Here is a 23,211-nt window from a genome sequence, read left to right on the forward strand (position 1 = left end):
CATACCTGTTATTTTTACTCCTTCCTTCGTTTCAGCTGGTACACCAACACCAAACTCATTTTCTCCGGAGACTCTGAAGTAGTAAATCTCCCCTTCTTGTAAGTTGGTAATTTTGTAGGAGAGGCGGTTACAGTTGCTGGTCACTGAGACCCATGCTTTCTTACTGGCCTCCCGTTTTTCTATGTAGTAATTCTTCACTGGTGCTCCACCATCATTTTCAGGAACATCCCAGGATAACACTGCAGATTCTCTGGTGACATCATGTACAGTAATATTGGCTGGAGGACCAGGAGAATCTAAAACTTTGACAACTAAGGTCAGTGAAGCAGCATTCAAAATATTCTGAATTGTTAATGTGTATTTTCCAGAATCATTTCTATTGGCATTTTCAATAGTCAGTGATGTACGAGACTCTGTGGAATCGATATAAGCTCTAGTGCGGAGGTCAGTGTCTGGTTTGCTCCAGGAGACACTGGGTACTGGTCTTCCTCGGAAACGCACAGTCATGGTAAAAGAGGCACCGGCCTTGACGATCAAGGTCTTCTTCATTTCACTGTCAAGATCAAATACAGGTTCTTCTTCTCTTTCCTTTGCTATCTGGGGATCGGAGCTATCACTGGGATCACTAGCACCGACCTTATTGATAGATCTTATTCTGAAAATGTATTCGGCTCCTGTGGTTAGTCCACTTATTGTGTATTCTGTGCCCCTTAAGTTCTGAATGGCAGTTTTCCAGTCAGTTTCATCAGATTTTTTAAATTCTACAGTGTATCCAGTTACTGGGGACCCACCATCAAATAAGGGCTTAACCCAGCCAATAGTTATATTGGTCTTGCCTGAGTCCATGATATTGGGTTTGGATGGAGGAGATGGTAAGAACACGGGATCTTCTGCCTGAATTAAGGGAGAGGTTTCACTTGGAAGGCTCAGGCCTGCAGCATTTTCTGCATATACCCGATACTCATATTCACATCCTTCCCGAAGTCCTGTTGATTTCACTCTCAGATCATAAACTGGTTTTTTGTTTACACGCACCCATCGTAGGCTGTTTTTCTCTCGCCTTTCAATTATGTATCCAGAGATTTCACTGCCTCCATCACTCTCTGGTCTTGCCCAGCAAAGTGTCATGAACTCTTTGGTCACAGATGTAATTTCCAAAGATGTGGGTGGACTTGGAACCGTAAATGGATCTAGTGCCTTTACAGCCACACTCTCCAGGGGCTCGCCAACACCATATTTATTAACACCGGTTACTCTAAAGATGTATTCATTGCCCTTGAGCAACTTGGTCACTTTACAGGATGTTGTCCTTAACTCTCCTTCACATATTGTCCAAGCAAGGCGACTTGTCTCGCGTTTTTCTACAATGTAATAGTCGATAGCTGCGCCACCATCTTCTTGGGGCGGTCCCCAAGAAACAGAGCATTTCTCAGCAGTGAGGCCAGTTATTTCAAGTGGTCCTGCTGGTGGGCCAGGCTTATCAAGTACCTTGCAATTAACTGCCAAAGACCGAGTTCCAGCAACATTCTTCAGTGTTAGCACATACTGTCCAGAGTCTCGTCGGACACAGTCTTTCACTGTTAGCAAAGTATTGTAGTCCGTTGAGACAATTTCTGTTCTTGCTCTCTCTTCAATTTCTACACCATCCTTGGCCCAGGACATTACTGGCAGAGGTCGCCCTGCAATGTCTGCATTTATCTTAAGGACCTCTCCAGCTTTGACAACAATAACATCTCGGAACTTGACATCCATCATAATTCTTGGAGCCTCAACATCGTCTTTAACTGTGATAGGTCCAGTGGATTCAGATGGCTCACTAGTTGAGTCAGCAGCATTCCTTGCGAAAACCCGGAATTCATAACGCTGATCTTCAGTAAGTTCGGCTACTTCAAAGTATGTTTCTTGTACATTAGTAAAGTTGCACTTCAGCCACCGGCCATCTGGTAGTTCTCTACGTTCGACAATGTATCCGGTGATCTTAGCTCCACCATCATAATGTGGTTTAGACCATTTAAGTGACACTGATTTCCTTGTGATATTTGTGACTTCAGGTTGTCCAGGAGGGTCACAAGGGTCTCTTGCAGGGACTGGTTCACAAGACTTACTGTATTTACCAATTCCAGCAATAGTCTCAGCATATACACGATACTCATACATCAGTCCTTCATCAAGGCCGGAGACTTTCTTTTGAGTATCAGTGATGAGGCTCTTATTTGCTTTTGACCAAAGAATGCTGCTTCTTTCTTTATACTCAAGGTGATAGCCAAGTACTTGACTTCCTCCATCATTAACTGGCACTTGCCAGGTTACCAACATGGTGGATTTTGTGGCATGGACAACTTTAGGAGTACCAGGAGGACCTGGGGGGCTGAATGGATACTCTGCAACTACAGCTGAAGATGCACTGTAGGAGCTCTTTCCATAGCGGTTTTCTGCACAAACACGGAACTGATACTCACTTCCTGTTACTAGACGAACTATTTTAATGGATGTTCTTGCAACTGCCTGTGAAACTACGTGCCATGTTGTAGAAGAGGTTTCTCTCTTTTCAATGATGTAATTGCTAATCTGGCAGCCACCATCATATTCTGGAGGATTCCAAGAAACGGTTATATTGTCACAACTAACCTCATCAATATGTATAGGTCCGGGAGGTCCTGGTTTGTCAAGCACAATTATAGTAATAGGAAGTGTTATGGATCCAGCAGTGTTTGAAACACATAATTCATAAGTTCCAACATCTTCCCTCGAAGCTTCCTTAATTGTTAGTGATGTTATAGTCTTTGAAGAAGAAACATTTACTCTAGTTGTCTCTTTAAGAGTCTGACCATCTTTTTTCCAGCTTACAGTAGCTTGAGGTCTTCCTTTAAATGGAACATCAATCTTCAGTTGGTCTCTAGCCTTTACATTGAAAGTATTGAAAGGAAGCTCAACTGAAGGCTTTATTTCAACATCTCTTGCAATTACTGGCACTCCAAGTTGTCTTGGATCACTTTTTCCTTTTTCATTAAGTGCAGCTACCCTGAAGATATACTCCTCTCCAGCAGTTAGGCCAGATATAGTTGCTTCTAGAGTCTTAACTTGTGTGCAGATGCTCCATTTTTCACTCCCTTTGGTCTGCATTTCAACTACATAACCGGTAATTTTGCTGCCACCATCACTTTCTGGTCTCTCCCACTTAATTGTAGCTGTGTTACGGGTCACATCAACAAGAGTTACTCTTCCAGGTGGAAGGGGTGTTTCAGAAACTTTAACAGGTTCAGTTGTTTCAGCTGGCAAACCAATCCCATATTCATTGGAAGCCAAGACTCGGAAGTAGTAAGAACATCCTTCTTGCAGGTTTTCAATTTTAAAAGTGTTCTTCGTGCAATTGTTTGTAACAGTAGCATACACTTTTCTTGTAGTTTCTCGTTTTTCGACGATGTAGTTTGTAATCTTAGCTCCGCCATCAATCAGCGGTGGTTCCCAAGCCAGTGTCACTGAATCTTTCTTCACTTCTCCTACGGTCAAATTCACAGGGGCACTTGGTGAGTCGAGAACTCTGACGTTAACAAAAACAGTTTTAGAGCCACTGTTATTTTCTAGTGTCAGATTATACCGACCACTGTCAAATCTGGTAACGTTATCAATTACCAACATTGTATATGAGCTGGTCACCTCAATCTGGGCCCGGTCAGTGAGAACGCCTTCTGCCTTTTCCCATTTAACTTCAGGTTCTGGTCGACCTTTGATAGTGACAAATAAGCGTAAAGTAGCACTCGCACGCAGAATGACCACTTTTCGGAGATCAGCATCCAGTTCTATTTCTGGTGGCTCTTGCCTCTCTTTAGCAACAACTGAACCAGGTATAGTTGCAGGTTCACCTACGCCTTCAGAATTGATGGCACAAATACGGAAGTTATATTCAGTATTTTCTTTAAGCTTGGTCACGGTGAACTGCTTTCCTTGTAATCCTGTTGGTGGAGTGCACATTGTCCATTCGGCAGCAGTGGCTTCTTTGACCTCAACAACATAGCCCTTAACAGGAGCACCGCCATCATAAATTGGCTTATTCCATACCAGGGAGACAGAAGATCTGGAAGTGTCTGTCACTTTTAGATTACTTGGTGGTCCTGGTGGATACAGAGCATCACATGCACGATAGAAAACAGATGGCTCACTAGGTTCACCCACACCAGCTGCATTTTCAGCAGCAACTCGGAATTCATAGGAATGCCCTTCAGTAAGGCCAGTCACCCTGAATCGAAGATCTGTTAGTGTTTTCTTGTTGCACTTGGTCCATCTAATGCCTGCCTTATCTCGTTTTTCAAGAATGTAGCCCTCGATTTCAGCACCTCCATCATCTACTGGGCGTGCCCATGTTACGACCATAGACTCTTTGGCGATTGCTGAGGCTTCAGGTGGTGAAGGAGGACCTGGTGGTTTATAAGGATTACAGGCTACAACAGGCTCAGATTCCAGAGGCTCTCCAATTCCATATTTATTCACAGCCATGACACGGAAAATGTACTCATTACCAGGAAGAAGTTTAGTGACTTTGTAGTTAAGGGTCTGTACCTCAGTTGAAACCTGGGTCCAGGAGAGTCTGCTTGTCTCTCTCTTTTCAATGATGTAATGTGAGATATTAGCACCACCATCTTGTAAAGGTGGGTTCCATGCCAGGTAACATTTTTCAGCAGTAACTCCAGAAACTTTCAGAGGCCCTTCAGGAGGCCCTGGCCTGTCAAGTACCTTTACAGTGATTGGTATAGACTTTGTACCACCCACGTTGCTGAGTTTCAGGATATATTGTCCTCCGTCACTACGTATACAGTCTTTGACAAGAACAGTTGTTTTCTGAATAGTAGACTTAATTTCCATTCTGGCAGCTGTTTCTTCAAGCTCTTTTCCATCTTTTGACCAAACAATATCAGGTATAGGTGTGCCACGGATATCAGCTTCAAGGACAAAAGTGTCTCCTGCGTGAACAACGATGACATCTTTATATCTGGGATCCAGTGAGGCATTTGGTGCATCAATTTCATCTCTTGCAGTAATGGCTCCAGTGCTTTCAGATGGTTCACTAAAGTTGCCAGCTGCGTTTCTTGCAATTACTCTGAATTCATATCTTTGGTCTTCTACAAGTCCACTCACTGTATATTCAGTTTCTAATACATTAGTAAAGCTGGCTTTCATCCAACGGCCATCAGGTAGATCTTTCTTTTCTACAATATAACCTATTATTTTGCTGCCACCGTCATAGGCAGGTTTCTTCCATTTCAGTGTGACATTGTTTCTTGTAATAACAATGGCTTCAGGGCGACCTGGTGGGTCACATGGATCACGCGCAACAAAGCATTCTGACACTTTGCTCGGCTTGCCGATGCCAACGATATTTTCAGCAGAAACTTTGAACTCATACTCAAGGCCTTCATCAAGCCCAGTTGTTTTGAATTTGGTGTCTTGAATGGGAGTCTTATTTAATTTGACCCATAAAATGCTGTTCCTTTCTTTCTGTTCAAGATGGTAGCCAATAACTTTGCTGCCTCCATCATTAACTGGCTCGTGCCACTGCACAAGCATTTGATCTTTTGAGACTGATGTCACAAAAGGAGTGCCAGGTGGTCCGGGTTCTTTAAATGGATATTGTACAATAACTGGTTTAGAATCCAAGGGGGCACTTTTTCCATACCTGTTTTCTGCAAAAATTCTAAACTGGTACTCAGTGCCTGTTTTCAGTTTGGGTATTTTAATTGTTGTTCTTGCAACTGTTGCTGATACCATGTGCCAAGTGGTGGTAGTTGTATCTCGCTTCTCTACAATGTAGTTGCTTATTTGGCAGCCACCGGTATAGGCTGGAGGTTCCCAAGATATGACCACAAAGGTTGCACTAACTTCATCAAACCGAACTGGTCCAACTGGAGGTCCAGGCTTTTCCAAAACGATAATGCTGAGATTTTCCGTTGCTGTACCTGCACTATTTGTTGCTGTTATGGTGTATTTTCCAAAGTCATCTTTGTTACTTTCTATAATGTGCAAAATAGTTGAGGTAGCTGTTTCCTCAACATTTACTCTTGTTGTCTGTTTAAGAGGCTCGCCATCTTTGACCCATGAAATTTCAGGTCTCGGTCGGCCAATAACAGGAATTTCGATTTTAAGATCTTCTCCAGCTTGGACACTATATGTGTTAAATTGTAACTTAAAACTAGGCTGTATAGTCAAGTCCTTGGCTATGACAGGAACACCAAGCACTCTTGGATCGCTTTTTCCTTTCTCGTTGTAAGCCTTGACACGGAACTGATATTCTTGTCCAGAACTCAAACCAGTAACAACTGCATTGCAGACTTTGGATTCAGCCACAACACTCCATTTTTCTGTTCCTTTGGGCTGCATTTCAACAACATACCCCAGGATTCTGCTACCACCATCATGTTCAGGTTTCTCCCACATCAGCGATGCACTAGTTTGGGACACGTCAGTGAGTGTGACCTTTCCTGGTGGGGAAGGAGGTTCAGCTGCTTTCACAGCATCAGTGGTTTCCACTGGAACACCAACTCCAAATTCATTTTCAGCCATTACTCTAAAGTAGTACATGGCTCCTTCTGTAAGATTCTCAACTTTAAAGCTTGTTTTGCTGCATTTATTACTCACATTAGCATATGCTTTTCTGGTTGACTCACGTTTGTCAATAACATAGTTCTTGACCTTTGAACCCCCATCGATGATGGGTGGTTCCCATATCAGAAGGACAAAATCTTTTCTCACTTCTTTGACTGCCAAATTCTGTAGTGGTCCTGGGGTGTCAAGAACTTTCACAGTTATAAAGGCAGATTTAGATCCACTGCTGTTTTCCAGCTTGAGAGTATATTTTCCAGCATCATTTCTATCACAGTTATCTATTGATAGTTGGGTATAGTTTGCTGCTTTTTCAGTTTGGACCTTATCTGTGAATTCACCTTCCTCTCGAGACCAAGTGATCTCAGGTGTTGGGCAACCTTTGAATGGAATGTGAATTCTGACAGATCCACCAGCTCTTACAACAATTCCTTTCCTTAACTCAGAGTCAAGGTCAAGTTCAGGTGCTTCGAGTTTATCTTCTGGTTTCACAGTACCAGGAACTGATGTAGCCTCACCTAAACCAACTTTATTGAGGGCACAGACTCGTATTTTATACTCCTGGTGTTCAGTGAGTTTTGAAATTTCAAATCGAGTGGCTCTCAGGCCAGTCTGTGGAGTAACTATTTGCCATTCTTCTTCATCTGCTTTACAGATTTCTACTACATATCCCAGGATCTCACTGCCACCATCGTAGATGGGTTTACCCCAGGCAAGTGTAAATGAATTTTTAGTGGTGTCTACAATGTGTGCATTGATGGGGGGCCCAGGTTTGAACACAGGATCGCAAGCCTTATAATAAACTGTAGCTGGACTTGGTTCTCCAACTCCAGCAGCGTTTTCTGCAGAAACTCTGAATTCATACTCATGGTCTTCTGTTAATCCTGTTACTCTTAGACGCAAATCTGTAATGCGGCGTTTATTACATTTTAACCACCTAATGCCACTTTTGTCTCTTTTTTCTACAATGTAGCCAATAATCTCACTTCCACCATCACTATCTGGACGGTTCCAACAGACGGTCATGGAGTCCTTGGCAATGTTCGTGACTTCCAGGCTTTTTGGTGGTCCAGGAAGCACAAATGGATTTTTCATGAGTACTGGTGCAGATTCCAAAGGCTCTCCAACACCGTATTTGTTGACAGCCATTATACGGAAAATATATTCATTCCCTTCTAAGAGTTTGGTAACTTTCAGAGAATTGGTTACAACCTCTGAAGCAACAACAGTCCAGGCAAGCCGACTTGTTTCTCTCTTTTCAACAACATAGTGAGAAATGTTGCTGCCACCATCTTGAAGTGGTGGAGACCATGTTAATGTGCATTTTTCAGCGGTGACTCCAGTAACCTGGACTGGCCCTTCTGGAGGTCCTGGTCTATCTAACACTTTTACATTCACTGGGAATGACTTAGAACCTGCAACATTGGAAGCTCTTAAAATATACTGTCCACCATCAATTCTAATGGCATCCTTTACAATAAGTAAAGCCTTGAAATCTGTGTTATTTATTTCACATCTAGCAGATTCTTCAATTTCCTTATCTCCTCTTAACCACTCAATGGTGGGTAGTGGCTTTCCGTGGACATCAGCTTCAAGCCTGAATGTTTCTCCAGCATTTACCACAATTGTGTCTCTGAATTTTGGATCCATTGAAATTCTTGGGAGTTCGACCTCATCCTTGGCAGTTATCGGTCCAGTACTGTCAGAGGGTTTGCTTATTGTACCAGCTGCATTCTTTGCAATGACTCTGAATTCATATCTTTGATCTTCAGTAAGACCTGACACAGTAAATTGAGTTTCAATGACGTTTGTGAAGCTGGCTTTCATCCAACGACCCTCAGGCAAATCACGTTTCTCTACAATGTAACCCGTAATCATACTTCCACCATCATATGCTGGTTTGGTCCATTGTAAAGTGATTTCATGTCTTTTAACTATTATTGCTTCTGGGGTTCCTGGTGGGTCACAGGGATCTCTGGCTACATAGCATTCAGAATTCTTGCTTGCTTTGCCTATACCAACAATATTTTCAGCATAAACTCTGAATTCATATCCAATGCCTTCTTCAAGATTGAGTGCTTTAAACTGGGTGTCATGAATAATAGTTTTGTTGACCTTTGTCCACAAAATACTATTTCTTTCCTTTCTCTCAAGGTGGTAACCTATGATTGGGCTTCCGCCGTTATTGATTGGTTCATGCCACTGTATAACCATGGAGTCTTTGGAAATGGCTGTGACAAATGGTGTGCCTGGAGGGCCTGGTTCTTTGTAGGGATATTGAGCTACAATTGGCTCAGATTCCAAGGCAAAGCTTTGTCCATATCTGTTTTCAGCGAATATTCTGAATTGGTATTCTGTACCAGTCTTCAGTTTGGTCACTTTGAGTGTAGTTCTGGCAACAGTAGCAGAAACAACATCCCATACTGTGGTGGTTGTATCTCTTTTCTGAACTATGTAGTTAGTGATCTGGCAGCCCCCTGTATATAATGGAGGTTCCCAAGATAAGGTAATACTTTCAGCACTGACTTCATCAAATTTAACAGGTCCTTTTGGAGGATCAGGCTTATCTAGGGTTATAATTTCGATGGATGCTGTCTTCTGACCAACAACATTAGCAACTGTGATTCCATAATGTCCACTGTCATCCTTATGAGTTTCTTTAATACTGAGTATGGTGAGGTCAAGTGAATCAGTAACATTGATTCTTGTAGTCTGCTTCAGTGGAAGACCGTCTTTAGTCCAGGTAATGGTTGGCTTAGGACGTCCAGAAATTGGCACTTCTATTTTCAAATCTTGGCCAACCTGTACACTATAATTGTTAAATGCAGGTCTTACATCTGGCTCAATGACCAGATCTTTGGCAACTACTGGAACTGCAAGAGACCTAGGATCACTTCTTCCCTTTTCATTTACAGCCACAACTCTAAAAAGATATTCTTCTCCCTGAGTTAGGTTGGTAATTACAGCTTCAAGGAACTTGACTCGAGCACACTCTGACCATTTCTCACGGTGTTTAGCTTGCATTTCCACAATATACTGAATGATTTTACTGCCGCCATCATGTTCAGGCTTTGTCCAACTTAAAGAGACACTGTTTCTGGTGACATCATCCACGGTTATTTTTCCTGGAGGCTGTGGGACTTCTGCAACCTTAATTGGATCATCAGTGTGAGCGGGAAGGCCAATACCATACTCGTTCTCAGCTGTGACTCTAAAGTAGTAACTGCAACCTTCTTGGAGTTGATCGATTTTCCAAGAATTCTTATGGCAATTTGTTACAACTGCAGCGTATGATTTCCTTGTGGCTTCACGTTTCTCAACAATGTAGTTTTTAATTTTGGATCCCCCATCCAACAAAGGAGGTTCCCATGTAATTGATACTGAGTCTTTGGTGATTTCTGTGACTTTCAGATTAACAGGTGGACTTGGTGTGTCCAGGACTCTCACAGTAACAAAGGCAGTCTTTGTCCCACTGCTGTTTTCTAACGTGAGAGTATATTTTCCACTATCATATCGGTTGACATTGTCAAGAACAAGAGAGGTGAAGCTGCTAGTGCTGTCGATTATAGCTGCGTCTCGGATTTCACCATCCACCTTTCCCCATTTAACTTCTGGTGTAGGACGACCTCTAATAGGAACAAATAACCTTAAGGAGCCGCCTGCCCTTATATTTATAATTTTCCTTAGTTCTAGGTCAAGATCAATGTCTGGTGCTTCCAATTTTTCTTCAACTATAATAGGTCCAGGGACATCGGCATGTTCTCCAACTCCAACTTTGTTAACGGCACAGATACGGAAGTTGTACTCATGCTTTTCCAACAGCTTCTCGACTTCTATATTTGTTTTATTGATTCCAGTCGGTGGAGTGCACATTGTCCATTCACCAACACTCACGTCACATTTTTCAACAATGTATCCTTGGATTTCACAGCCACCATCATATATTGGTTTGCCCCAAGAAAGGAAGATGGAAGATCTGGTAATATCAATGACTTTGGGATTGTTTGGAGGTCCTGGTTTATAAATAGGATCACAAGCCTTTTGGTAAGCAGAAGGTGGGCTTGGTTCACTGAGCCCGGCAGCATTCTCAGCTGAGACTCTGAATTCATAATTGTGATTTTCTAAGAGTCCAGTTACTCTCAAGCGCAGTTCGCCAATCAGACGTTTATGGCATCTTGTCCATCTGATGCCCTCTTTATCCCGTTTTTCAAGAACATATCCAAGAATTTCACTGCCACCATCAGATGCTGGCCTTTCCCATACAACAACCATTGAGTCCTTGGTCACCGCTGTGATTTCTGGAGCTTTTGGTGCATCTGGCACTACAAATGGATTCTTGACAATTACTGGCTCAGATTCAAGAGGTTCGCCAACACCATATCTGTTGACAGCCATTATACGGAAGATATATTCATTGCCTTCAAGAAGCTTAGTAAGCTTGCAGCTGAGAGTTTGCACGTTGGCATCAACCACAGTCCAAACCAAGCGGCTGGTTTCTCTCTTTTCCACAATATAATTCATGATATCACTCCCACCATCTTGTAGTGGGGGTTTCCAAGTGAGTGTGCATTTTTCTGCTGTAACTCCTGATATAACAATAGGTCCTTCAGGTGGCCCTGGTCTGTCAAGAACTTTGACATTTACAGTGACTGATATCTCTCCTGCAACATTTTTGGCTTTCAGTATGTAATTTCCACTGTCAACACGTATTGCATCCTTTACATTGAGACTGGTGGCAAAATCAGTGCTCTTTATTTCTAATCGAGCCGTATTTGAAAGCTCCTGATCACCTTTTATCCACTGAGTGGCTGGTACTGGTTTGCCATAAATATCTGCGTCAATGTTGAATAACTCACCAGCGTGAACCACAATTGTGTCTTTGTATTTTGGATCCATACGAATTCGTGGTGGTTCTACCTCATCTCTTGCTGTTATTGCTCCTGTGCTTTCTGAAGGCTCACTAAACACTCCTGCAGCATTTCGAGCTATAACCCGGAACTCATATCTGTGATCTTCAGCTAGGCCAGTTACTTCAAACTGAGTGTCAATGACATTTGTAAAACTGGCTTTCATCCAGCGGCCCTCGGGCAGTTCTTTCTTCTCAACAATATAACCAGTGACCTTGCTTCCACCATCATATGTGGGTTTCTTCCACTGAAGGGTCACAGAATTCCTTGTGACAATGATTGGCTCTGGCCTTCCTGGTGGATCACATGGATCACGGGCTACGTAGCTTTCTGACACTTTACTTGGCTTGCCGATGCCAACAATGTTCTGTGCGGAGACTCTAAATTCATATTCAATGCCTTCATCGAGGCCAGTTGTTTTAAACTTGGTTTGAGGAATGGGTGTCTTATTCAACTTAACCCAGAGGATGCTATTTCTCTCCTTGCGTTCTAGATGATAGCCAATGACTTTGCTACCTCCATCACTGACTGGCTCGTTCCATTGTACTTCCATACTGTCCTTGGAGGAGAGCGTTACGAACGGTGTGCCGGGAGGGCCAGGAACTTTGAATGGATACTGGGCTACAGTAGGCTCTGAATTGAGGTAGGTACTCTTTCCATATCTGTTTTCAGCTGCAATCCTAAACTGATATTCACATCCAGTCTTTAACCTGCAAGCTTTTATTGTTGTCCTTGCAACGGTAGCTGACACAATCTGCCAGGTGGTTGTGGAAGTGTCCCGTTTTTCTACAATGTAATTACTGATAGAGCTTCCACCATCATACTTAGGTGGGCCCCAGGAGAAAGTGATACTATCAGCTGTCACTTCATCCATTTTAACTGGTCCTGTTGGAGGCCCTGGTTTGTCAAGAACAATAACATTAAGGGTTTCAGTAGCTTCACCGGCTGAGTTAGTCAGTTTAACTACGTAATGTCCAACATCTTCTCGGCAGGCTTCCTTTATCGTCAGTAGTGAGTTATTTTCTGTGCTCTCGGCATTTACTCTGGTTGTCTGCTTCAGTGGTACATCATCTTTATGCCAGGTTGCAGTCGGCGTAGGGCGTCCGATGAATGGAACATCGACTTTCAGATCTTCACCTGCCAGTACAGTGAAAGTATTGAACAGGAGTTTGAAGGCTGGTGGAATGACAAGATCCTTGGCAACTACTGGCACACTCAGTTGTCTCGGATCACTGATGCCCTTCTCATTCTGAGCAGAAACACGGAAAGAGTATTCTTCACCCTGAATTAATCCAGTAATAGTGGCTTCGGTGACTTTGACTGTGGCACATGTGGCCCATTTGTCACTGCTTTTGCTCTGCATCTCTACAATGTAGCCTAGAATTCGGCTGCCTCCATCATGCTCAGGTTTCTCCCAAGAGAGTGACACGCTAGTTCTTGTGACGTCCACCAAAGTTATTTTTCCTGGAGGAAGAGGTCGTTCTGATGCTTTCACAGATTCTGCGGTTTCAGCAGGCAGCCCGATGCCATATTCATTTTCAGCGAGAACCCTGAAGTAGTAACTACAGCCTTCTTGAAGCTGGTCTACCTTCCAGGAAGTCTTGTGGCAATTTGTTGCAACAGTTGAATATGCTTTCCTTGTTGATTCCCGCTTTTCAACAATATAGTTACTTATTTTTGAACCTCCATCAAGAAGAGGAGGCTCCCATGTCAGTGTGACAGATGTCTTAGTGACCTCCTTTACCTTCAGATCCTGTGGAGGGCCTGGTGTATCCAGTACTCTGACACTGACAAATGCAGACTTGCTGCCAGAGCTGTTTTCTATAGTTAGTATGTATTTGCCACTGTCGAATCTGTTTACGTTTCCAACGATAAGCAGGGTGTAAGAGCTTGTGGACTCAATGCTAGCTTTATCTAAAGATTCTCCGTGCTCCCGGGTCCACTTCACCTCAGGTACTGGCCTTCCTTTGATTGGAACAAAAAGTCTCAGGGTACAACAAGCTCTTATGGTAACAACTTTGCGCAGTTCAGCGTCCAGTTCAATCTCTGGAGGCAGCATCCTGTCTTCAGCCTTTGGAGTTCCAGGAACAAATGCAGGTTCCCCAATGCCTTCAGAATTCATGGCATAGATGCGGATTTTATATTCCTGGTTCTCTGTGAGGTTGGTGATAGTGTAAGAAGTTGCCCTGAGCCCGGCTGGTGGAGTGACAATATGCCATTCATCTTCTTCTGGCAGGGCAGTCTCAACCATATACCCAGTGATTTCGGAACCACCATCATAGATAGGTTTGTTCCAAGCAATTGAAATGGATGATCTGCTTGTATCTAGAACACGTGGGTTACCTGGCGGGCCAGGTTTAAACACAGCATCACAAGCTTTATAAAATGGACTGGTAGTACTCGGTGCGCTGATTCCAGCAGCGTTCTCAGCCATGATCCGGAACTCATATTCATGTCCTTCTGTCAGTCCAGACACTTTATATCTTAAATCAGTAAGAGTCTTTCTGTTGCATTTCACCCAGCGTTGGCCAGCTTTATCACGCCGTTCCACAATATAATTGATGATTTCGCTGCCGCCATCTGAGTCAGGATGTCCCCAGCAGACAACCATGGAATCTTTAGTAATAGTTGTAACTTCAGGATTTTTGGGTGGATCAGGAGGTCCATAAGGATCTAGTGCAAGCACAGGCTCTGATTCCAGTGGCTCTCCAACTCCATATTTATTTACAGCCATCACACGGAATATGTATTCATTGCCTTTTAAAAGTTTAGTGACCTTTAGTCTTGTTACTTGGACTTCTGAAGCTACATTTGTCCATGCCAGTCTGCTGGTTTCACGTTTCTGAACTACATAATGGTCAATTTTGGCACCTCCATCGTCCAGTGGAGGCAACCATGACAATACACATTTTTCTGATGTTACTTCAGATACAGCTAAAGGTCCTTCAGGTGGGCCTGGTCTGTCAAGAACTTTGACATTGAAAATATGTTTAGCAAAACCACCAGGATTGGTTGCTGTAAGGGTATAGGCACCGCCATCCCTTCTTAGTGAATCCTTGTTTACCAGATTAGTAGAGAAATCTGCCACTTTAATTTCTAATTTTGCTGTGTTTTCAAGCTCCTTTCCATCTTTGGTCCATTCCATTGTTGGAGGTGGGCGACCTGAAACATCAGCCTCCAGCTTGAATTCTTCACCTGCTTTTATTATAATTGTGTCCTTAAATTTGATATCCACCATTATCCTTGGTGCTTCAATGTCGTCCCTGCATGTGATAGCATCTGATGGCTCAGATGGTGGGCTAATAGCACCAGCAGCATTTTTGGCAATCACACGGAATTCGTATGCAGCATCTTCTGTTAGTCCACTGACTGTAAATTCATTCTCCAAAATGTTGCTGAAGTTGGCTTTCAGCCACCGTCCATTAGGAAAATCTCTCTTTTCAACTATATAACTGGTAATTTTAAAGCCTCCAGTATATTCAGGCTTAGCCCATTGAAGGGTCACTGTGTGTCTAGTAATATTTAGAGGAACCGGTTTCCCAGGTTGGTCAATGGGATCCAAAGCTAACATAGGTTCAGATGGCTTGCTTGGCTTGCTTTTGCCAGCCATGTTTTCTGCGATCACGCGGAATTCATAAGCAATACCATCTGTAAGTCCACTTGATTTGAAAATGTTGCCTGGTACTAATGCTTTGCTCACTGTCTGCCAGAGAATACTATTTCGTTCTTTTCTTTCAATGTGGTATCCTAAAATGGGGCTTCCACCGTCAGAAAGAGGCTCATGCCAGCTGATTGTTATTGAATCCTTGGTAACTGCAGTTACCTGAGGGGTACCAGGAGGCCCAGGAACCTTAAATGGATAGTTGGCAGCTACAGATGCTGATGTGATGCCTGGTCCAACTCCGTATCTGTTTTGAGCTTTTACCCGGAATTGATACTCCACTCCGGTAGTAAGGTGAGTGGCTTTGTAGGTAGTGCGTATAACGGTGGCTGCTAACTCAACCCATGTGGTACTGTCAGTCTGTCGCATTTCTACTACATAGTTGCTTATGGGTACACCTCCATCATTCTCAGGTGGGTCCCAAGAGAAGGTGACAAAATCAGATGAAACTTCATCAAATTTGATTGGTCCAGTAGGTGGCCCTGGGATATCATGGACTTGAATGGTGATGACATCACCAACCTCTCCCACAATGTTCTTTGCTGTTAATGGGTAGAGCCCACTATCGCTTCTTAAACACTCGTTGATATTTAAGATGGTTGAAGTTGCTGTGTTTTCAAAATTAACTCTCTGTGTCTGTTTAAGAACCTGTTCTCCTTTCTTCCATGTAACCGTGGGCTTTGGTCGACCTAGCACTGGAATTTCAACTTTGATGTTGTCACCAGCTTTAGCAATGACTAATTTTTGATAAATGCCATGGAGATCCAATCCTGGAAGCATTGTCTGCTCCTTGACAATGACGGGTCGGCTTTCTCTAGGGGCACTTCTCCCTGCACTGTTCACTGCCATCACTTGGAAGGTATATTCTTCCCCTTCAGTTAGATTTTTCACAACACATTCTAACCCCTTCACGGTTGTGATGTGGGTCCACTGGTCAGAGCCTTTTCTCTGGGCTTCAATCACATAGCCAGTGATCTTACTGCCACCATCGTGCTTGGGTTTAGGCCACGCCAGGCTGACTGTGCTCTTAGTTATGTCCATAATGTTAAGACTGTCTGGTGGTGATGGTGCTTCGGAGGCTCTTACAGGCTCTGTTGTTTCTGTCGGCTCACCAATTCCATACTCATTTTCTGCCATCACTCTGAAGAAGTATTCACATCCTTCAGACAAGCCAGTAACTTTGTATGTGCATTTAGGGCACTTAGTGGTGACCGTGGAGTAAGATTTCCGTGTTGCTTCTCGTTTCTCCACAATGTAGTTTGTTATATGTGAGCCCCCATCTATCAGTGGGAGGTCCCAGTTCAGGGTGACACTCTCCTTTGTGATGTCAGTAGGCCTCAGGTTAAGGACAGGTCCTGGTGTATCCAAGACTCTGACGTTAACGAAACCACTTTTCTTCCCAGCGGGGTTTTCAATGGTCATCACAAATTTACCGGTGTCATATCTGTTACATTCTGGGATGATCAGGAGCGTGAACGACTCTGTACTTTCAATGTTAGCTCGTTTTTTAAGGTTGATATCATCTTTGGTCCATGTCACTTCAGGAGCAGGACGACCTTTAATGGGCACAAATATTCTAATACTGAGTCCTGCTCTCACAACAAGGGTTCTTCGAAGCTCAGCATCTAGTTCGAAATCAGGAGCCATCTCCCGTTCTACAATTTCAACATTTGAAATCACTGCTGGCTCCCCAACACCTGCATCGTTGATGGCACTGATTCTAAAATTGTATTTTTCTTTAGTCTGAAGATCAGGGACGACAAACTCGGTGATTCTGAGGGTGGTTCCTGTCGTATCCTTTATCCAGGCATCATCTCCTACTTTTTGATGCTCTACGACATAGCCAGTGATTTCAAGCCCACCATCATAATGAGGCTTGCCCCATGCCAAAGAAGCAGATTTCTTGGTGGTATCAGTGACACGTGCATTTGAGGGTGGTCCTGGAGGATCTGAAAAGGAAACAAAGGCACAAAAGTGTTAAGGGTTTGGCTTTTGTATAAATTATATAAAATATTGGCACTTCCAAATGAGCTGTATTGAAAAAGATAAATACTAACATGCTACATCTTTCATTAGAACAGGATTTGAAGTATCACTAGGTGGACCAATTCCTGCTTTGTTCTCTGCACTGACACGGAATTCGTAGGTGTTTCCTTCTTGCAGTCCTGTTACTTTGCATCTGAGATCGGAAACTGGAGTCCCTGTTGCTCTCACCCATCGCAAGCCTTTCTTCTCTCTCCTTTCTACATGATACCCTGTGATCTCACTGCCACCATCATCAACTGGTCTTTTCCAACTGACAGTGGCAGTGTTTTTAGTGACATTGGACACCTCTGGTTTTCCAGGGGGGCCAGGTGGACCTGAAAAGAAAGCAAATTCATGAGAAATCTATGATTTCCTAAATTCTGCTGCAAATGCTTACATATCAATTCCCTTATATGCTCTACGTACCAAATCTGTCTACCATCTTGACAGGTTCGGACTGTACGGGTTCCCCTTTGCCATACTGGTTTACGGCTGAGACCCGGAAGAGGTACTCATTTCCCTGGATAAGTTTGGTTGCCACATGCCTGCAAGACTGAATATCTTCGGCAACCACTGTCCACAAAAGTCGGCTGGTTTCTCTCTTTTCAAGAACATAAGACTTAATTGGTGAGCCGCCATCTTCTAAGGGAGGTGTCCATGTAAGCGTTGCTTTTTCAGCAGAAACATTACTGACTTCGATCGGACCTGGGGGACCAGGTACATCGAGGACTATCACCTTCACATGCTCCTCCTTTGTGCCAAAAGCATTGGTAGCAGTGATGGTGTATTCACCAGCATCTTTTCTAGTGGCATACTTGATAGCAAGCATGGAAGATGTTGGGGTTGAAGTTATCTGAATGATGTCTGATGGTCTGATGTCTTTTCCTGCCCTGGACCAACTTGACTTTGGAAGAGGCTTGCCGAGGATGCTAATGGCATTCAAAACAATGGTGTCACCTGCTTTAACTGTTAGCCCATCCTTTATTGTGGGATCAAGGACAATGGTTGGTGCCTCTGCAAAGAAAAAAAGAACATTTTAATCAGAAAAGGAAGGACACTTAATTTACTATTGTTTATGTGCATAAAAAGTAAAATAGACCTACCATATTCATCCTTGCAAATAATGGTTCCTGTACTTTCTGATGGAGCACTGATAGCACCTGCTGTATTCTTTGCTCTAATTCTGAATTCATATTTTCCACCCTCAACAAGGTCAGTAACAGTAAAGGCACAATCTGGGACATTAACATGGTTGGCTTTCATCCAAGATTTAGAGGGAAGATCTCGCTTCTCCACTATGTATCCAGTCAACTTATGACCACCATCATATTTGGGTTCAGTCCAAATGAGAGTCACTGAATTCCTTGTTACATTAATAACTTCAGGTTTGCCAGGAGGATCTAAAATAAAGCAAAAAACAGACAAAGAAACCCAGTCAAACACACACCAATGTTCTCTTCATGAAGAAAATACACCTGGATTTTGCTTTGTATAATGACTTACCAATTGGATCAAGTGCCACAACTGGCTCTGATGGCAGGCTTGGCTTGCCTACTCCTGCTAAATTGATTGCCATAACTCGGAATTCATATTCCAGACCTTCAGTTAGTCCTGTCACTTTGAAGTCTTTCATCCTAACAGGAGTCTTGTTAGCCCTCTTCCACAAAAGGCTATTTCTTTCCTTGAACTCGATATGATACCCTACAAAAGATCCAGTGATGTGTCAATTCACATAGAACATACAAATGTAGCCTGATTTTTAAATACATACATACACACACACACACATACACACGCACGGAACAAGTAATCATTCTTGCTTGTATGTATACTTTTATTACCTAGGCATAGAGCCATTTTTTCGTCTTGGAATAGACATATTTATTGCACCTTCCGTCAAAAAATTTTAACTTACAAAAATAGATATCATTAAGAAAGCCTTTATTAACTATTACATTAGGAGGTTTTCTTTGAAATTAAGCATTAGCTTAATGCTTCATGTACTGAATGCATAATGAACTGAAAAAAGGAAAATACATTTTTGTATGTGCGGATAGTGCTATAAATAAAGAGCACAGATTCAACTTGTTTTCAGGGAGGAAGATTTGGAAGAAATCTTAATGTAAACGCTGTAGGGTAAGAGCCAACTAAATACCTGTAATTGGAGAGCCTCCATTTCTCCTGGGGTCAGTCCAAGTTAGAGATACGGAATCATGTCTGACATCCACAATATTGGGAGGTGGGGGAGCATCGGGCACATCTAGGAAAAAGATAATGCAAGATTTATAATCAGGAATGTATTATAAATAAGCCAGAACCATGTTTTGCTTTATGTTTTCTGACCTTGAGACACTTACCAAATGGATGTCTAGCAACAATTGGCTCCGATTTCAGGCCCTCTCCTACACCGTATTTATTTTCGGCACTGACCCTGAAGGTGTATTCCATACCCTCATGAAGTCTCATGACTCTAAAGGTGGTTTTCTGGACAGCTGAGGCACATGTCACCCACTTGTTGTTTACAGAATCTCTCTTCTCTAGGATATAGTTGGTGATCTCAGAACCTCCGTCGTCCTTTGGAGGGCCCCACTTTAAGGTCATGGCTTCTGCTGTGACTTCGTCAAACTTGATCGGTCCGGTGGGGATGCCAGGCTTACCGACAACTTTTATGGAGAGAGTTCCTTCCTTGGTGCCGGCAACATTCTTCAGTGTGATTGTGTATTTTCCAGCATCAGATTTTTGGCAGTCATTCACTACAAGAGTTGTGTTAACTGCCGATGACTCGACACTGACCCTTGTGTCTGTTGCTAGAGGATCTTCTCCTTTCTTCCAGGACACGGATGGAGCTGGCTTGCCTTTTATGGGGATCTTAAGACGGAAGTTGCTGTTTTCTTTAGCCAAGTAGCACAAATCAGGAAGGTCCTTTAAGTCAAGGTCAGGAGCCACTGTAAAACAGCAGAGATAAGTTATTGTTATTTGTAATGCCAGGCAGTTAATTTTTTCAGATCGTTATAGTTTTTAAAGGATTTTTACATAAGCCAGTGAGTAGGGCTCAAGAGGGCACTATTGATGACAAAGGGAAAATGGAGATGATGGCTGAAGGCTTACCGACATCATCCTTTGCCACAACAGTGATTTCACTTGGGGTCCCTTCTCCGTTTTCATTCTCAGCACTCACTCTGAAGGTGTATTCCTCCCCTTCAGTCAAATCTTTCATGGAATACTGTAAGTTTAGTGATTTCGTGACTCGTTGCCACTTATTTTCTTCAGTCAGGATATCAACGACATATCCGATAATTCGACTCCCACCATCGCTGCGAGGCTTTTTCCAGCCTATGCTACAAGATGACTTGGTCACAGACGTCACTTTAAGGTCCACAACTGGTCCAGGGGTTTCTAAAGCAAAGGAGAAACGATAAGTCTAAGCCCTGGATAACCAAGGTAAGATGTCACTCAAAATGACGGGATGGTAGCTTATTTGCTCACCAGAAGCTTTCACGGCATCACGTGTTTCACTGGGATCACCAATGCCGTACTCGTTTTCCGCAAACACCCTGAAGAAGTAGGATTTTCCTTCCTCCAAGTTAGAAACTCTGAAGCTTGTTTTGGAGCACTCCGTTGTCACGGTGGACCAGGACTTTCTCTCTGCGTCACGCTTTTCTACCACATAGTTTATGATGGGGCTTCCGCCATCAATGATGGGAGGATCCCAGGTAACATAAGCAGAATCTTTGGATATTTCTTTGACAGTCACATTGATGGGTGGCCCAGGAGTGTCTGAATAAATAGTGGGTAAATAAGAAATGAATACGTAAAAAATACACAGACTACATTTTAAGCATATATATGATTGTTTTTTCAAGTGGACTTACCAAGCACTTTCACTACAATGGTATATTCTTTTTGACCACAGCTGTTCTTCAGAGTCAAGATATATTTTCCTGCATCATATTTGTTCACATTTTCACAGCGCAAGAAAGTGTCAAAGTCAGTTGACTTTATGTCCAGTCCAATCCTTTCTCTTAGATTGACATTTGGTTTAGACCAAGTTATCTTGGGAGGTGGACGTCCTTTTACTGGTACATACAGTCTCATTGTAACTCCAGCACGTAATATGAGTGTTTTCCTCAAATCAGCATCAAGTTCTCCCTCAGGTGGAACTGTTTAATGTTGGAGTAAAGCAGAGTAATAATGGTCAAATGTATTTCCAAGAACTGGCCTGATCACTCCTAAAATATGTTTCTTTCCATAACTGATCTCTAGTTCTTTAGAAAATCCTTAATATGATCCTCAACACCTTTGCAAACTATTTTTTTTATTTTTAAAAATTTATTTATTTATTTATTTATTGGCTGCATTGGGTCTTTGTTGCTGCGTGCAGGCTTTCCCTAGTTGTGGCAAGCGGGGGCTACTCTTTGTTGCAGAGCACAGGCTCTAGGCACGCGGTCTTCAGTAGTTGTGGCTCATGGGCTCTAGAGTGCAGGCTCAGTAGTTGTGGCACACGGGCTTAGTTGCTCCACGGCATGTGGGATCTTCCCCAACCAGGGCTCGAACCCGTGTCCCCTGCACTGGCAGGCAGATTCTTAACCACTGTGCTACCAGGGAAGTCCCGTAGCCAACGATTTTAATACTCTGTAACAATTATTGATCTTTCTATTTTCCAATATCCTATAGGCCGACCCAAGTTTTCCCTGGAGGATCTGCATCTCATCTCATGAACCTTATATTCTCTTAAACTCTCTGTATATTAAAAGTAGATGATTGGTTTTTGGCTTTCTTCCAGTGACGGCACTCTGCTATATACTCTTCATTTCATTGTAGGAAGAAAAGTACACAGAGGGTGAAGTATAATACCAAGTAATTCAAAGTAAAAGGAGCACTGGTTAGGGTGAATAGAAGAAATGGTGAGAAGAGAAATTAAGATGATGGAGAGCTATCCCATTATATACTTATGGAGAGGGGTAGATTAGAAGAGAATATAAAAACCTAAGAATGATAAATAGCTCACTACTTAGTTTAAAAAAATCTTTTTATTCTCAGAATAAAATTCCTATATTCCATATTCTTTTGAAGGCATGAAATTCTCATACTTGCATTCCATTTAGCTTATTATACAATACCATAAAGTACCAACCCAGCTCTCCTAAAATGTACTGATACTTGTAGAGTTACCAACCCTGAAACTTATAAATAAATAAATAAATCTACATAAGGGAGTGCCATACTCCCTCTTACAATATGACTGATGAGAAGAGTTCTGTATATATCTCCTGGTAATACTTACTTAAAATGTCCTTGGGACAGTGTTTATCTGGCACATCGCTGGGGTCACTATAGCCTATCTTATTAACGGCATACACGCGGAACTGATATTCTGTGTTTTCCATTAGGCCGGTAACCTCAAAGCGGGTTTTCTGTAGCTTCTGTGGTAAATTGCACCTCACCCAGTTATCAGAATCAGCTCGTTTTACTTCAACAAGGTAACCAATGATAGGGCTACCACCGTCATAGGCTGGCTTGCCCCAAGATAGACTCACGGAGCTACGGGTTGTATCATATACTTTGGGAAAAGCTGGTGGACCAGGAGGATCTGAGGATAAATAATAATAGAAAATTTTCATTAAAACCTCATTCCCAGTTGTTGAATGTTGATTATAACACAGAATATTGGACTCTCTCATGAAAACTTACACAGAGGATCTTGGGCATAAGCAGCTTTGGATGCATCACTGGGTTTGCCTGGTCCAGCCTTATTTATAGCTGTAACTCGGAACTCATATTCCGTGCCTTCTTGGAGACCTGTTGCTTTTATCGTTCTTTCTATAACGGGTTTTCTGTTGACCTTAGTCCAGTTAATTGCCTGGGTTTCCCGCTTTTCAACCAAATAGCCAGTGATGGGGGAGCCGCCATCATCTGCTGGTGGTTTCCAGCTTACTGTCATGTGATCTTTGGTTATGTTGCTAATAACAGGAGGATCACAGCGTCCGGGTGGGTCTGCAGAGATTGATTGACAAGTTAATGTCC

General features: G+C 42.8%; 1 protein-coding gene across 1 annotated transcript in view; it reads right to left on the minus strand.

Moving 5' to 3' along the window:
• The window catches only part of TTN (titin), a 282,592-nt gene that overhangs the window by 32,672 nt on the left and 226,709 nt on the right, over positions 1 to 23,211 (minus strand). The window contains exons 287-298 of the mRNA XM_055088819.1: positions 22,879 to 23,181; positions 22,472 to 22,777; positions 21,060 to 21,347; positions 20,674 to 20,964; positions 20,296 to 20,583; positions 19,545 to 20,132; positions 19,343 to 19,447; positions 18,691 to 18,888; positions 18,291 to 18,587; positions 17,614 to 18,201; positions 17,220 to 17,522; positions 6 to 17,111 (exon numbers count right to left, since the gene is read on the minus strand). Coding sequence (XP_054944794.1) covers positions 6 to 17,111; positions 17,220 to 17,522; positions 17,614 to 18,201; positions 18,291 to 18,587; positions 18,691 to 18,888; positions 19,343 to 19,447; positions 19,545 to 20,132; positions 20,296 to 20,583; positions 20,674 to 20,964; positions 21,060 to 21,347; positions 22,472 to 22,777; positions 22,879 to 23,181 — 20,661 coding nt within the window. The remainder of the gene's footprint in view (positions 1 to 5; positions 17,112 to 17,219; positions 17,523 to 17,613; positions 18,202 to 18,290; positions 18,588 to 18,690; positions 18,889 to 19,342; positions 19,448 to 19,544; positions 20,133 to 20,295; positions 20,584 to 20,673; positions 20,965 to 21,059; positions 21,348 to 22,471; positions 22,778 to 22,878; positions 23,182 to 23,211) is intronic.

The sequence above is a fragment of the Physeter macrocephalus genome, chromosome 2 (genome assembly GCF_002837175.3).
Source record: "Physeter macrocephalus isolate SW-GA chromosome 2, ASM283717v5, whole genome shotgun sequence".
In the NCBI taxonomy this organism is placed as follows: domain Eukaryota; kingdom Metazoa; phylum Chordata; class Mammalia; order Artiodactyla; family Physeteridae; genus Physeter; species Physeter macrocephalus.